The sequence below is a fragment of the Ahaetulla prasina genome, chromosome 10 (genome assembly GCF_028640845.1).
Source record: "Ahaetulla prasina isolate Xishuangbanna chromosome 10, ASM2864084v1, whole genome shotgun sequence".
NCBI lineage: Eukaryota > Metazoa > Chordata > Lepidosauria > Squamata > Colubridae > Ahaetulla > Ahaetulla prasina.
The window spans coordinates 32486655-32500545 of record NC_080548.1 but is presented as its reverse complement, the minus strand read 5'-3'; the positions used below and the strand labels follow the sequence as shown (position 1 = coordinate 32500545).

At 47.4% G+C, this 13891-nt stretch overlaps 2 protein-coding genes across 6 annotated transcripts in view; one reads left to right on the top strand and one right to left on the bottom strand.

Annotated features, from left to right (window-relative positions):
* Positions 1-1494, top strand: part of SLC1A5 (solute carrier family 1 member 5) — a 34952-nt gene extending 33458 nt beyond the window's left edge. The window contains exon 8 of the mRNA XM_058195682.1: positions 1194-1494. Within this exon, the coding sequence (XP_058051665.1) occupies positions 1194-1431 (238 nt within the window). The 3' untranslated portion in view covers positions 1432-1494. The remainder of the gene's footprint in view (positions 1-1193) is intronic.
* Positions 1495-10091: 8597 nt separating this feature from the next.
* On the bottom strand, positions 10092-13770 carry FKRP (fukutin related protein). Of its 5 annotated transcripts, none has more exons than XM_058195468.1 (2): positions 13699-13770; positions 10092-12398 (listed from the first exon to the last, which is right to left on the bottom strand). In XM_058195468.1, exon 2 carries the CDS (start codon positions 12304-12306, stop codon positions 10795-10797), a length of 1512 nt encoding a protein of 503 aa, XP_058051451.1. In that variant the 5' UTR covers positions 12307-12398; positions 13699-13770; the 3' UTR covers positions 10092-10794. The 5 variants fall into 5 exon arrangements, with proteins under 5 accessions (XP_058051451.1, XP_058051446.1, XP_058051449.1 ...); XM_058195463.1 differs by having other exon boundaries at positions 13581-13714; XM_058195466.1 differs by lacking the exon at positions 13699-13770 and adding an exon at positions 13359-13692.
* Between the last annotated feature and the right edge of the window lie 121 nt (positions 13771-13891).

Here is a 13891-nt window from a genome sequence, read left to right as displayed (position 1 = left end):
AACTTCCAGAGTCCCTCAGCCAGCAAAGCTGGCTGAGGAACTCTGGGAGTTGAAGTCCACAAGTCTTAACGGGACCAAGGTTGGAGACCCCTGTACTAGACATTTTTATTTTATTTATTTTATTTATTTATTTGATTTTTATACCGCCCTTCTCCCGAAGGACTCAGGGCGGTGTACAGGCAAGATAAAACCAACAATACAATATACAGTTTAAAATGCAATTAAAAAACTTATTTAAATTAGCCTGAAAATTAAAATTTGCCATAAACTAAAAACCCCATTTAAAATTAATAAAATTTAACATTAAAATTCAATTTAAGCCAGCCCCGCGCGGATAAAGAGGTGTGTCTTCAGTTCGTGACGGAATGTCCGAAGATCAGGTATTTGGCGTAAACCCGGGGGAAGCTCGTTCCAGAGTGTGGGAGCCCCCACAGAGAAGGCCCTTCCCCTGGGGGCCGCCAGCCGACATTGCTTGGCGGACGGCACCCTGAGAAGTCCCTCTCTGTGAGAGCGTACGGGTCGGTGGGAGGCATGTGGTAACAGCAGGCGGTCCCGTAAGTACCCAGGTCCCAAGCCATGGAGCGCTTTAAAGGTCGTAACCAACACCTTAAAGTGCACTCGGAAGGCCACAGGTAGCCAGTGCAGTCTGCGCAGGAGCGGTGTTATATGGGAGCTACGCGGAGCTCCCTCTATCACCCGCGCAGCTGCATTCTGGACTAACTGAAGCCTCCGAGTGCACTTCAAGGGGAGCCCCATGTAGAGAGCATTACAATAATCCAATTTCATTACCCAACCAGATAACATGGTCAATGCTAGAAGGGAGTGGGGTTTGCAGGGAGGAGGAGAAATACTAGGAACTGGGTTCCTTAGTGCTCTCTGAGCTGTCTGAACATTTCACTACCCAATTAGGTCACATCATCACTGCAAATCCACTCTCTTCTAGCACTGATGATGTTCCTTAGTTGGGCCACGAAACGTCTGCAAGAAAACCACCAAGCTGAGAGAGCACCAAGGATCCCACATGAGGGATCTTTCTGTCCTCTCCTAACCAGGGCAGTGGACTTTTCTGACAGTGGTTTTGCAGGTGAAGATGCTCTGAATGGGGGGAGGGGCTCCCCCTTCCCCCCCCTGCTTCTCTCCATGGGATTATTTTGCATGCATTCTCACACCTGGTTCCTCCTCCTCCTTTGCAGAGACCGGACTTGTACTGTCCTGAATGTGGAGGGCGATGCCTTCGGTGCGGGGCTCCTGCAGGTGTATTCGGAGAAGAATATGGGCCAGATGGGGAACGATGACCTGTTGGAGGTTAAGACGGAGGCCGTGGCAGCCAGCAAGGCAGAGGGGTTAGAGGAGGGGTCCCCGCTGATTAAGCAGAACGGTCCAGCCCATTTGGAGGATAACAAATCTTGTGAAAAAGAATCCGTGATGTGATTGAATTCATCAAAGTCCAGACGATTTAGGAGGAGATACTCTCTTTATCCAAAAAAAGAAAAAGAACTTTAGAACTTTTCTCCAAAAAAGGAACGTAGAACTTTTTTTCCAAGACACAATTTTGCTCCGTCTTTCAAGATCGGAATTTCCCAGGTGACAGATTTAATAACAGAGAGCTTCCCTACCGAGAATTTGCTGTAAACACAGCCTTTCTCCCGCCCCCCCCTTGTTTTTTCTCTGAGCTTCATGTAGTTTGTACATTTGGAAATTGCAATGCCAACGAATGCTGTGGGATCATCACTCCATTTATCCCAAATTTTTCTCCCTAGTTCTGGTGACAGTTATATCGAAATTCAGCAGCAAGGGAACGTCTGGTGTTGCAAATCCAGAAGTTTCTCTTCGACGATATTCAGTTAAAAGAAAAGGAAAAATTCAGCAAACGGATCGACTTGTCCAGATCGCTCAGTCAACCGTTTGTTGTTTTCTCTTTCGTGTACAATTTTCTCTGCATTTATTTTTATATTTTGGACCAAGCCGGCAGAAAAGTGTCTTCAGTCTTACCATATTTTACTTCTCGTTGTTTGTTTTCCTTCCATTCTTTACTTGACGTTCTCTGGCCTCTTGGGCCAGAAGGACGAGAAATGAACTGGGTTAAATCTTAATTCCGTTGGTGGTTTTTTTTTTCTTCCCCAAATCCAAAAAACTTGAATATTGTTTGCAAGGCGACCGACAACCCTTGTAAATGCAGAAACTGCAGGGAAAGAGATTTTTAATGGCTATTTCTTATTTCCGTCTCGTAACACTCCATGTGCTGACACTGGGACCTACGGATGAACTTTTCACTGCCTTTCGACACGGCCTGCTTCGTTTAACCGTCTTCCCCATAGCCCGTATTTTTTATTTCTGTTAATGATTGCACTTTTGTTTTAGGATGGGAACGGCTGATTTGTGACCTAATTTATTTCTGAAAGAGGGGACTGACTGTTGGTGTTCGGTTTCACAGCAGAAATACGGGAAAAGGATAGGTTCTGAAATTTTAATGGAGCACCCAAAGGTTCTCGTGGTTCTTCATAAATCTGTATTCCAGGTCTTTTGTTGTTTTTTTGTGCCAAACAGGTTGAAAGACTTTAAACTTTGCTGTAAGGGGTTGGCAGCTGGCAGCCTCATGCTCTGGTCCAAGGGTCTCCAACCTTGGTCCCTTTAAGACTTGTGGACTTCAACTCCCAGAGTCCCAGCAAAGCTGGCTGAGGAACTCTGGGAGTTGAAGTCCACAAGTCTTAAAGGGACCAAAGTTGGAGACCCCTGCTCTGGTCTGTCCAGGTTTTGTGGCCAGCTTTTACACATGTAGATGTAACAAGATAGGAAAGGGAGGAAATAGCAGCCAAATTTTCAAATTGCGATAGGATGGAGATCGCTGTTCCTCCAGTAGTTGTGTTTGTGGGGCAGTGTATCCCCTATACAGGTAATCCTCGATTTATCACCACAATTGAGCTTTAAGTTTCCGTTGCTACGCGAGACAGCGGTCAAGTGAGTTTTGCCCCATGTTTTACACCCTTTCTTGCCACAAGTTGACAAGTCAGTCACTCGGTTGTTAAGTGAATCTGGCTTTCCCAATGACTTGGCTTGTCAGAAGGCCGCAAAAGGGGATCACGGGACACTGGCAACCGTCGTAAATTGATCGCGTGACCCTGGGGATGCTGCAACGGTCGTAAGTGAAAAATTTATTTTAAGTCTGGTTTTTTTGGTGTCATTGTACCAAAAATGAATAGTCATTAATGAAAGGTGGTAATTTGAGGATTACCTGCATTTGTAGAGGAAAACAGGCATCGCCTGGCACCCTTGTGCCCACAGGATATAAATGGTCTAGAGTCTCGGAGCTAGGCAATGTAAAAAGCCATGTAAATAAAGAATTGGAGCCAATCTTTTGCGCGTGTATGACAGCTGCCTCTGGGCGATGCGATCTGAGCTTTGGAAGGACACCCCAAGGACAAATGGCCGCTCTGCCAGGCCTTGGCAAGGCGCATTGCGCATGACAAGTTCTCTAAAATTTTGGGGCGATCAGTCTGGGTTTGGGCTGTGCTGCAAGAAGCCCAGACGAAAACAGAGGGACTGCTATGTCGGACCCTTGGTGGGTGGTCCCCCTTGGTGAGAGTTTTGGAGAAAAACGGGAGAATTTGGGTCTAGTTTTGTGAGCCCGGGATCCATGACTTACTTCAATGTTTGTGTGTGAACATGAGTCCTTGTTTTTTGTACCTGGACAACCCGGGGCGGTGTTGTTGTTTTCCCCCAGGATGGGTGGACACTCCATGTGCAAGGGAGCAGGAACTGGTCAAACTGGTTTTTTTTACTGGCCAACTAATATTGCATTTGCACACAGCAGTTGGCTGGGCTTTACAAAACAATTGCTTTGAAGAGGGCTGTCGGCTGACCCATCGCACAGAATAAAAGCTGTATTTGGGATTTTAGCGAGCGTTTGTCTTTTATTTTGCAAAAAGGGATGCCTTCTCTGGCTGAGGCCGTGAGCACGTGGGTTCCCATGACAGGATTCTGGTCATTAATGCTCAGTTATTTTAACTAGGCAGCTGCTACTGTGCGTCCCTTGCCAGGTCACGCTTGCCTGTGCTTTTCTTCAGAGGCAGAGATTTCTGTAGCAACTCAGCCTTTTCATACCTGGGCATCCATGGTTCCTGCCAGTCCTGTGTTCTATCCCGAATTCTGGAGAGCTGTTAAGTTTTCCTCTTTTTTGAAAAAGCAAAGTTATTGAATGTTTCAGTTGGAAAGATGAGAACTCATGGAAAAAAGGAACAGAAAAAATAGTGCAGAAGACAAAAAAAATATATAGTTAAAAGAGGAAAAATACATAAACAGCTTCCCCCTTCATCACAACAAGTATGAACACTTTTAGGAACTTAATATCACCTATTAAAATAAGCAAATGACCTCTTCTTCCCAAATCTCTCTTTTTATCTATAAACAAATCCTTAAAAGCCAATCTTGATGCCAGGAAAAGTCCATGAAAAGTTGCCAAGAGATAATATATCTATTTTAAACTTGATCAAATAAACCAACTTTATATTCATTAAGCCTTTAACATTTGTCCTTAAAAGTTCCTTTTGCTACCCTGTTTCCCCTAAAATAAAACATCCTCTGATAACAAGACCAATCGGACTTTTGAGTACATGCGCTAAAATAAGCCCTCCCAGAAAATATTTAAACACATGCGTAGCCGGTCCCTGCCATTTCCTCTGGTTAGGGAGACAAAGCTGGAAATCAGGTAATATGGCAAGAGGAGCCCCGTCTTGCTCCAGCGCCCCAAAATAATAAGACCTCCCCGAAAATAAGGCCAAGAGCTTATTTCAGTGTTCAAAAAAATATAAGACAGGGTCTTATTTTTGGGGAGATACAGTAAGGATTGAAGAAACTCATCTGAGCAATTAAATTTGCCTTCCGAAGGTTCCAAATATCGGAAAAACAGTTAAGCAATTTCCAAAAGACGATAAGAAAGGAAGTATACAACAGTGTCAAACCTGGTTGGAGTAAGTTAGTTTATTCCCTCATCTCCCAGAGCACTAAACCCATCCCAGACTGCTTTCTTGTGGTCTCCTTGGGAAGAGCAACTGTTTGGAGCACATGTGGGCGATCTCAAGCCCTCTCCCTTGTCTGGAGAGGAATCCTGAAGAGCCAATCCCTCCATCGTTCCTTCATCATGATTGCCTGCTCGGCTGCTACTTTTTCATGTATGGCATTTGGGGTAGAGATCTTCCTGATGTAAAACCAAGCAAATTTTCCATATTGCTGAGGCTCAGCTGCAGCTCCTTACCTGCCTACCTTCCTTCCCCAGCAGCTGAAGGGCAGGAAGACTGAGAAACTGGCAGGTTGCCCATCTGTTCATGACAGCATGAAATGCAAAGCTTTGAGGTGCATGGAAAACCATCCTTGTCTTAGCTTGCCCCTCCTGACGCTTGTAGGGGAGGCATGTGTAGGTGGCAAGGAAGGGAACGTGGAGTCCTGACAGCAGGTAGGAGATGTGGGCGCACAGCCCTGGCATTTTGCCCTGCAGCAGTGTTTGTTTTTCTCAGAAAATGGATGTGGGCAAAGAGGAGGGGTGCCTTCCTTTGGCAAAGGCCCATGAGGCATCATTGTCATTTCCAAGCAATCTGGGTCTATTTCTAACGAGGACCCTCCAAGGCAGGCCGGGTCAAGGCCAGGACACCTGGCAGGGATTTCAGGAACGCAGATTAACAGGGTTGGAAGGGACCTTGTAGGTCATCTAGTCCAACCCCTGCCAAGCAGGAGACCCTACGCCATTTTTGACAGATGACAGTCCGGCCTCTTCTTGAAAGCTTCCAGTGATGATGAAGCTCCCACAACTTCTGAAGCTTGGAGGATAGAATTACAGAATCTTGAAAATCTATGCAAGTTTCTTCCTGTTTCCAGTTACACTTTATAGTTGAGACACAGTCATTTTGAGTCTTTTTTCCCCCCTCACTTTTCAAGCAATACAGTACCTGAACCTACAATCTTCAAGTCTATCTACGGCTGTTTGCTGCCTTCCCCAAGAGATCAACTCTCCATTCCTTTTATAATTGATCCTCGGAATCGGATCCTATTGCTATCCAACCTGCATCTCAAGTCCTGCAGCCGGTTTGAGATGCTACATTTCTGAAGGTTCAGACCAAGAACAGCCCCCAAAATAACTTCGCTCTGATGGAGACTGAGGGACTAAATATAGGTAGTTCTCACTTAATGACCAGTCACTTAGCAACTGTGCAAAGTTACGACAGACCACCCCAGAAATATTTATGACCTGATTTTGAGATTCCAATGGCTACACACACACCGTGGCCGTGAGATTGCCTTCTGGGTGCCTGATAAATTTTTGGTCATTTGCAGAATCCCATAGTTACGTGACCACAATTTTGGATGATTTTTTTTTGCCAGTTTCCCACATTAATTTCCACTCTGGCAAAATAGGCCCCCTGATGAAAATGGGTTCACTTAACGACTGCCACAAAAACGGTGACTTCAGAAATCAGGTAAGGGCACATGGTGATCCACTGAACGACCACTATGACTTGCGACCAAGTCCGGGCTCAATTATGGCCATACGTTTGAGGACTACCTATAAAAGAAATACAATAATAAATCAAATTTCCCCAGAAGGGGAATTTTGATACCCTGAACCTCAAAAATAACATGCTAAAAAGCACGGGGCATCTTAACTGGATGGATGGCTTCATTAAGCACTGATTTATTTAGATTTGTATCGCCACCTGTTTGCACGTGGCAACTCAAAGCGGCTTACAAGAATATAAAAGCAGAAGTCATAAGGGAGTTTTGAAAAGAGCAGCTCACTTACTCCTTCCAGCCCAATCTGGCATCTTTCTTGTTGCCAGCCATTAAAAACCAACAGGGATTCCTCCGAAGCTAAATTCATCTGCCTCTTCCCTGTTTCCAAACTGCATCCAGAAACTAAGCAAAAATGGGGCTTTTCCTGACAGAGACTTAATTGGGAAGGATGGAGAGGTCTGTGATATTCCTTGGCATTGGGTGACTCTCCAGTGCAGGATTTCCCGTGGATTTCCTGGCAAGACTTCAAAAATGATCCTTCGGGGCTAGAAATTGGAATTCAATCTGGAGAAATGCCATGGCCAGTTTCGGGACTCCAAGTTAAAATAAAATAAAATAAGTTGGCCATCCTTCAGCAGCTGCTGATCTCTGCTGGCAGGAACGTTGCATCGCAGCGGGCAGGACGGGCAATTGGAGAGGTTGTGTAGGGACAGCAACATTGCCACACGATCCTTTTCCTGCCTTGTGTGTTGAGTAAACTTAAAACGGGGATCAGGAAATAAGCTGCATTTTTTCCTCCGGTTTTGATTTCCCTCGGCTCATTTTCAGTTACTCCGTAAAGACCCCTACTACCCGGGTTGCAAAATTTCGGGGGATACCACCACGGTGGCACAGATAAGGAGCTGGAGATTTTCAAAATCTCACACCTTACAATAAAATGCGTTCGTACTCTGGGTTGCAAAATTCAAGGGGACCCCAGCACCGCAGCGAAGATGAAGAGCTGGAAATCTCAAAAGCTCACATCTTTCAGTAAAATGAAGAGAAGAGGCTTCTAGTCACTCTTGTGATTTTTTTTTCTTTTAAAGGCCAGGAGTTTGATTTTAATTTATATTTAGGCTGCTGTAATAATTCTCTGCCTCTAAGATTGTGGATGGTCAGAAAGCCCTTTTTCTTTTCTTTTTTTCAAAACCCTACCCAACCCACTAGAAAGTCACAGTGGCCAGATAAGATGAAATTATTGCTGGATGGTTCCTGTTTTTGCAATTCTTCTGTCTGGTATGTGGGTAGAAGGCAGCTGCGGAAAAACAGATGCTTTAATCAAAAATCTTCCTCCCACTGATGACCAGGAATTCAAAGACCTTTTGGAGGAGAACAGTAAGCGGATAATCTTCGATTTAGATCATAAATCTCTGCAGTTGTTAAGTCAGGGCATCAGGTGACCCCTTTCCAACTCTGGACATTTTTTCCAGTAGTTTTTAACCAAATCTATTTTCCCCAATAGGCATTTTTGGGGTGGCTAGAAAACATCCAAAAAACATCACAAATCACATGGGATGCTCTAAATGGCTGAAAGTGAGCCAGTTGTTAAACATCCAAAACGTACCATGTGGGTGTGTGTGTATATATATATATATATATATATATATATATCTATATATATATACATATATATATCTATATATATATTGGAAATGTCTTGGCAACGTTTCGACGAAGTCTCATTCGTCATCTTCAGGCTTCAGCTTCGTGCTTCTGGGAGCAAAGCCTGAAGATGACGAATGAGACTTTGTCGAAACGTTGCCAAGACATTTCCAATTTTACACGGGAGAAAACCCGAACAACCAAAGACCTACATACAAACACCCGTGAAAACCTCAGAAAACATATATATATCTATATCTATATATATATATATACAGCTAGTCCTTGACTTACAACCACAAAATTTCTGTTGCTAAGTGAGACATTTATTAAGTGAGTTTTGCCCCATTTTACGGCCTTTCTCGCCACAGTTGTTAAGTTGGTAACCTGGTTGTTAAATGAATCCGGCTTCCCGTACTACCACAGCTTACAATACTAGACAACACAGTATCAACAGTAGAAACCTTCATATTTCTAGGTTCTACCATATCTCATGACCTAAAATGGACACCTAACATCAAAAATGTCATCAAAAAAGCACAACAAAGAATGTTCTTTCATCTAGGTCGTAACTAGATGCTGCAAAGGTCGTAACTCTGAAAAACGGTCATTTTTTTCCAGTGCCATTATAACTCTGGTCACTAAGCGAACAGTTGTAAGTCAAACACTGCTTATATAATTGCAGTAACTTTGAAAATGGAAAGAATACTGCATGGAAATGAAGGAATATCACAATTTTTGAAGATTGGCAAAGAAAGGGAAATAAGAACAACCATTTCATAAGAGTTGAACTCACTTTTGAGTTCAACCCACAAATATGCCAATTAGAAAGAAAAATTCAGATGGGTTGAAATCATTTCGCCACGGGCTTTCTGTACCTGACCCCATTCAAGCCCCCCTCCCGCCCCAAATGCATCTGGCATTTTAATGCATCCTCACGGGAATTTGGACTTAGAAGTCAAACTGCATTTTAGCAATTGTTTCACTTATTATTTAAAAATAAAATAAGCCCATTTGCAATCTTTTCTTTGGCGAGCGTCTAATCCAGCATCTTCTGCTCATTTTTGACCTGGACTTGACAAAGCTGCTCACTGGCCCTTTTCCAAAGAAAAAAGAAGAAAAAAAGACCCTTGTAGCGTTAAAAAAAGAATCTGGCCATGTTACAAGACAGGGGCACCTTGTTTTTATTTTTACTGTTTTAAAACCAAGTGGTTTCAGGATAAGAACCATCGAACGCGATCTGCCATGCCAAGCCTAGCACTTATCAATTTGTGTCTGTTAGCAAGAAGTGGGGGAAGAGCCCCCGAGAGCTGTGGAAGAAGGCCAAATATGATAGAAACCAATGTGGGGGGCTTTGGGAGGACGGGAGAACAGAACAGGGAACTCTGTCCTTTCCCCCTAAAAATGGGTGTTTGCCAGAGGCCCAGCCCGGCTCCCATTCCTTCATGTCCTTGTGCCCACGATCAACATGCCCTCTTGCTCTGAACATCTGGAGGGCATCCACCCACGGGAGCCTAACTTCAAAGAATACAATTCAAAGGATGAGCGAAGCAGAGTGAGTCGCCTTTCAATTTTTTCCTGAGTCTTGGACTAGCTGCCCTCGTGGCCACTGACCGGGGGAAACAGGGTGCAGGTCCCTCCTTTGACATTCCTAGGACAATCATCCTCTGCCTGGCATGGACTGGAGATTTACCGGCTAGCTCCTAACTTTCTCTGGGAAAACTAAGGTCCGGTTTACATCACCATGCCAATATTCTTCAAAAGGTTTGGGGAAAGAGGTGGCTGAATTGTGTGTGTGTGTGTGTGTGTGTGTGTGTGTGTGTGTCTAAGACAATTTGCCACGGGGCAATTTGCTGAGGAGCCTGAGTTACACGGATATCAAAGGAATGGTGGAACACAATAACTTAAGAAAGGATGCAAAGGAAGGACGAAAGGAAATGTGATTGACAAAAATTAAAATAACTGTTTATTAATTTAAATAATTGAATTGTTACATCATCCTTCTGCAAGTTGTCCCACGGTGAATTGATTGTGATGAGCTGATCATGGTGACTTCTCCCATTCCGGAATCGGGGCAGGTGTGCGTGTGTGTATCTGTCTATCATATTTCTTTCAGTCCAACAATCACTTGATCTTTTAGGCCATTTTGTGAAAGTCAGCGCCTACACCTGTTCTTCCAGATGCCCTTTGTCAAAACAAACAGCCGTCGGCTTCCTTTTCTCTGTCTTAGCCCACAACCCCGTTTTAAAAGGCAGCTGTCCTCTCTGGTGTTTGGTTATGTTTTTCTTCAAATGCAACCATCACAGTTGAGCAGAGGCAGTCTCCCCATGGACACCAGCTGCTGAGGATAAAGAATGCTGGATTGTGGCTATCACGGTCTAGGAACGTGTGGCATGCAAGCATCGAGTGATGGTTTTTGGGAGAGAAAAAAATGCAGGACCAACGGCCCTTTGGCCAGTGCTCTGACTCCTTCCAGTGTTGCAAACATCTCCCTGAGTTCTGAAGAGACGCTGAGGAACCCACCATAGATGCCCCCCCCACCTCCATGCGCGGCAATGACTCAAATCCCCAATTCATATCAAATGAAAGATTTTAGTTTGGGGAGACCTCACGATCTCTCCCTTTGCAGCCGGGCCGAGGGTGGGCGTCCCTTTATCTCTTCGCATTCATGCTCTTCAGGGCTGGGTTTGGGTATTCTGGGTTTTCAATCACCCCTTCCCCAAATTTGAGCTCCAGGAATTTGCGGTAATTGTTGGGCACCAAAGCCATGAAGCCAGCAAACTCGATGGGCACCAAGGGCTTTAAAAAATGCTCAGGAAATTCCACGTCTTGCCGATGCTCCATCCAGGTGTCCTTGGTCATCATGCCGTTCTTGGGGTAGAAGGGCCAGAGGTCCACATGCAAATGGTTGCGCTCGCTGTACTGCACCCGGTAGAAGTCTCCCTCAATGGCCTTTTCCCACACGAAGCCCTTCTCGTCCACGATGGAACCCGACTCGGCGCTCCGGAGCAATTCGCAATTGGGAATATCTTCCAGGTAGATTCCCAGGTCCACGTCGTAATCCCAAGGGATGATGTCCTGGTGGCGGGCTGCCCCGAGGAGCGTTCCCCCCTCCAGCCAGTACCGCACCCCAGAGATTTCCAAGATGTTGATGACGTATTTGGCGGTTTCCCTCAGGGCCTTGAGACAGCACGGCGGAGTCCAGCGGTTCTGGTAGAGGTATTCCGGTGTGTCGTCGTGGATGGTGCCGAAACACCGCGGCGTCTCCTTGCCGCATCCAAACCACTGCTGCTTGCCGTCTTCCAGAATCACCTGCTTGATGCCAAAATCCCGGAAGAGCTGGAACTGATTGGACTTGGCCAGGTTATCGGCTTTCCACTGATTGTGGGAGGAGGTGAGCAGCGGCAGGTGGAAGGGAGAGAAGGGGTGGTCCAGGAGACGGATGGCCCACCCCCGCAGAGAGGTCTGGATGAAGAGGGAGGTCAGCAAAGGTTTGGCCAGAGGCATGGAAAGGTTGAAGAGGCTCCTGGTGCGAAGGAGCACCACGGCTTTCCCCTTCAAAGCGGTGCAGAGCTTGGAGGCAGGAGGCGTCTCGCTGTACTCCGCGGTCCATTCCTTGAGGTTGACCTTGAGGTTAAGGCAGCGGAAGGGCAGCTGGGAATGGACTGCAGCTGCCACCATCTCTGCTTTCCCTTGGACGCTCTTGAGTTCCTCCAGCATCTCCTCCAGCTGCGACGCGGAATCCACTCGCACCCCGTCAGGTACCAAGGCCACATACTCAGTCCTCACGTAAGCTTCTGGCCTGGATATGTAGGCCGGCTGAGCAGGGGAAGGTTTGAGGACGATCAGCTGGACGTTGGGCACCTTGGGAAGAAGCAAGGGAGGGTAAGGCAAGCTGTCGGCCACCACCAGGACAGGCAGCTCTGGGTTCTGCTTCAGGAAAGACTGCACCACGCTGGAGACGTAGTTCTCGAAGTCTTCAAAGTCTCGGATGAGGACGGTGATGCCGGGGCGGAGGGGTCCCAGGTGCTGAGGGTAGCTGGGCTGGCCGTGGTCCCTGTGCCGCTGTAGGACCACCTGCTGCAGCCTGGAGATGTAGTAGAGGATCAGCAGGTTAATGGCAATGGCGGCGGCCAAGATGCCCTGGCAGAAGGTGACCCGCATCTTGCAAAGTTACGGCGGAGGTCGAGCGGTCCCGGCCTGTGGCCCGCAAAGGGTCCTGCAGCTCCAGACTTGTCCATCCAATGTTAGTTCCTCTGGTAGGCAGAGAGAAGAAAGAGAAAGAGAAACGTTAGATTAAAATAAAGGGGGATTTAGATCGTAGTCTACCTGGAGTTTTTTAAATGCTGCCTCAAATTACACTGGAAGAAAAAAAAAATAACTCCATTTTCACGAGACAGCCGGGCTGGTGCTGGAGCGGAGGTGCTGGCTGAGAAACCAGGGGCCAGGGAGTTCTAGCTCTGCCTTAGGCTGGGTGACTTTGGGCCAATCGCCAGAAGACTGGGACTTCTAGTTCTGCCTTCGTCATGAGGGGCAGCTGGGAGACTTCGAGCCGATCCCTCCCTCTCAGCCCAGGCCCACCTCACAGGGTGGTTGTTGTTGCTGCTGCTGCGGGGGAAAACAGACGTATAGGTAGTCCTTGCCATACGACCACAAGCGATCCGTTGCTAACCAAGGCAGCTGTTCCAGGCGTTTACAATCTTTTCTGTGGCAAGGCTGTTAAAGCGAAAGCAAGCCGGTTGGGAAGGTCGCGGACCCAGATCACGTGACCCCCGTCCTAAATACGGGCCAAAAGCGCCGAAAGTTGGATCGCAGGTGGGTAAAAAGAAATAAATGGTCACAGGTCACCTTTTTTTCAGGGTCACGGTAGCCGTTGCTAAACGAAGGGCTGTAAGTCGAGGACGACCTTATTAGACAGATCTGAGCCCATCCATCTATGTCAGGGGTCTCCAACCTTGGCCGCTTGAAGACTTGTGGACTCCAACTCCCAGAATCCCTCAGCCAGCTTTGCTGGCTGAGGGATTCTGGGAGTTGGAGTCCACAAGTCTTCAAGCGGCCAAGGTTGGAGACCCCTGCTCTATGTGAAGATAAAACAAAACATATATTTAATCTATAAATAATATAAATAACAGGTATTGACCGTCTTGAGCCCCTTTTCTGGCCTCTTCCTGGCTCTGAAACCCTCCCTGGGGGCCAAAGAAAGGCGGATTAATCACCAGAATGGCGGGACCGCCCTCTGCGTATGCTCAGAGGCCCCCTTTCCCCTTCCTTGCCAAGGCCGGGCTTTCCCCTCACCGCTGGGCCCTCCGTTGCCGGGGTAACGCCTGCTCCGCCCACGACTTGCCCCGCCCCATTCCACGCCGGTGGGGGAGGGGATTCCCGCAGAGTCTCTCGTAGGTGGGGGCGGGGTCCCGTCCGCCTCCACGCGCGGCACTTACGCGTCCCCCGGCACCATTACGCCTCCCGCTTCAGAAAGCCCGCTTATGGCGACACGCGTGTCCTCTGCACCGTGAGGACGGACTTCTATTTTCTCCCCCCCCCCACCCCGCTCTCTACCCTCAGCGTGGGCCGCTCCCGTGAGCCTTTGCGCGGCCCGAGGCCTCTCCTCGCAGCAGCGCCTCCTAGCGGCGGACAGACGGCGCTCGGCTCCGGTCGCCATAGCAGCCGCGGGTCCCGCCCCCTCCGTGGCTCCCTCCCCTGCCGCGCGCCTCAGGCCCACTTCCGGCGCGGCTCCCTTCGGGCCGGAAGT

Excerpts from the sequence above, each read along its gene's own strand:
- FKRP (XM_058195468.1), bottom strand. The coding sequence starts at position 12,306 with ATGCGGGTCACCTTCTGCCAGGGCATCTTGGCCGCCGCCATTGCCATT.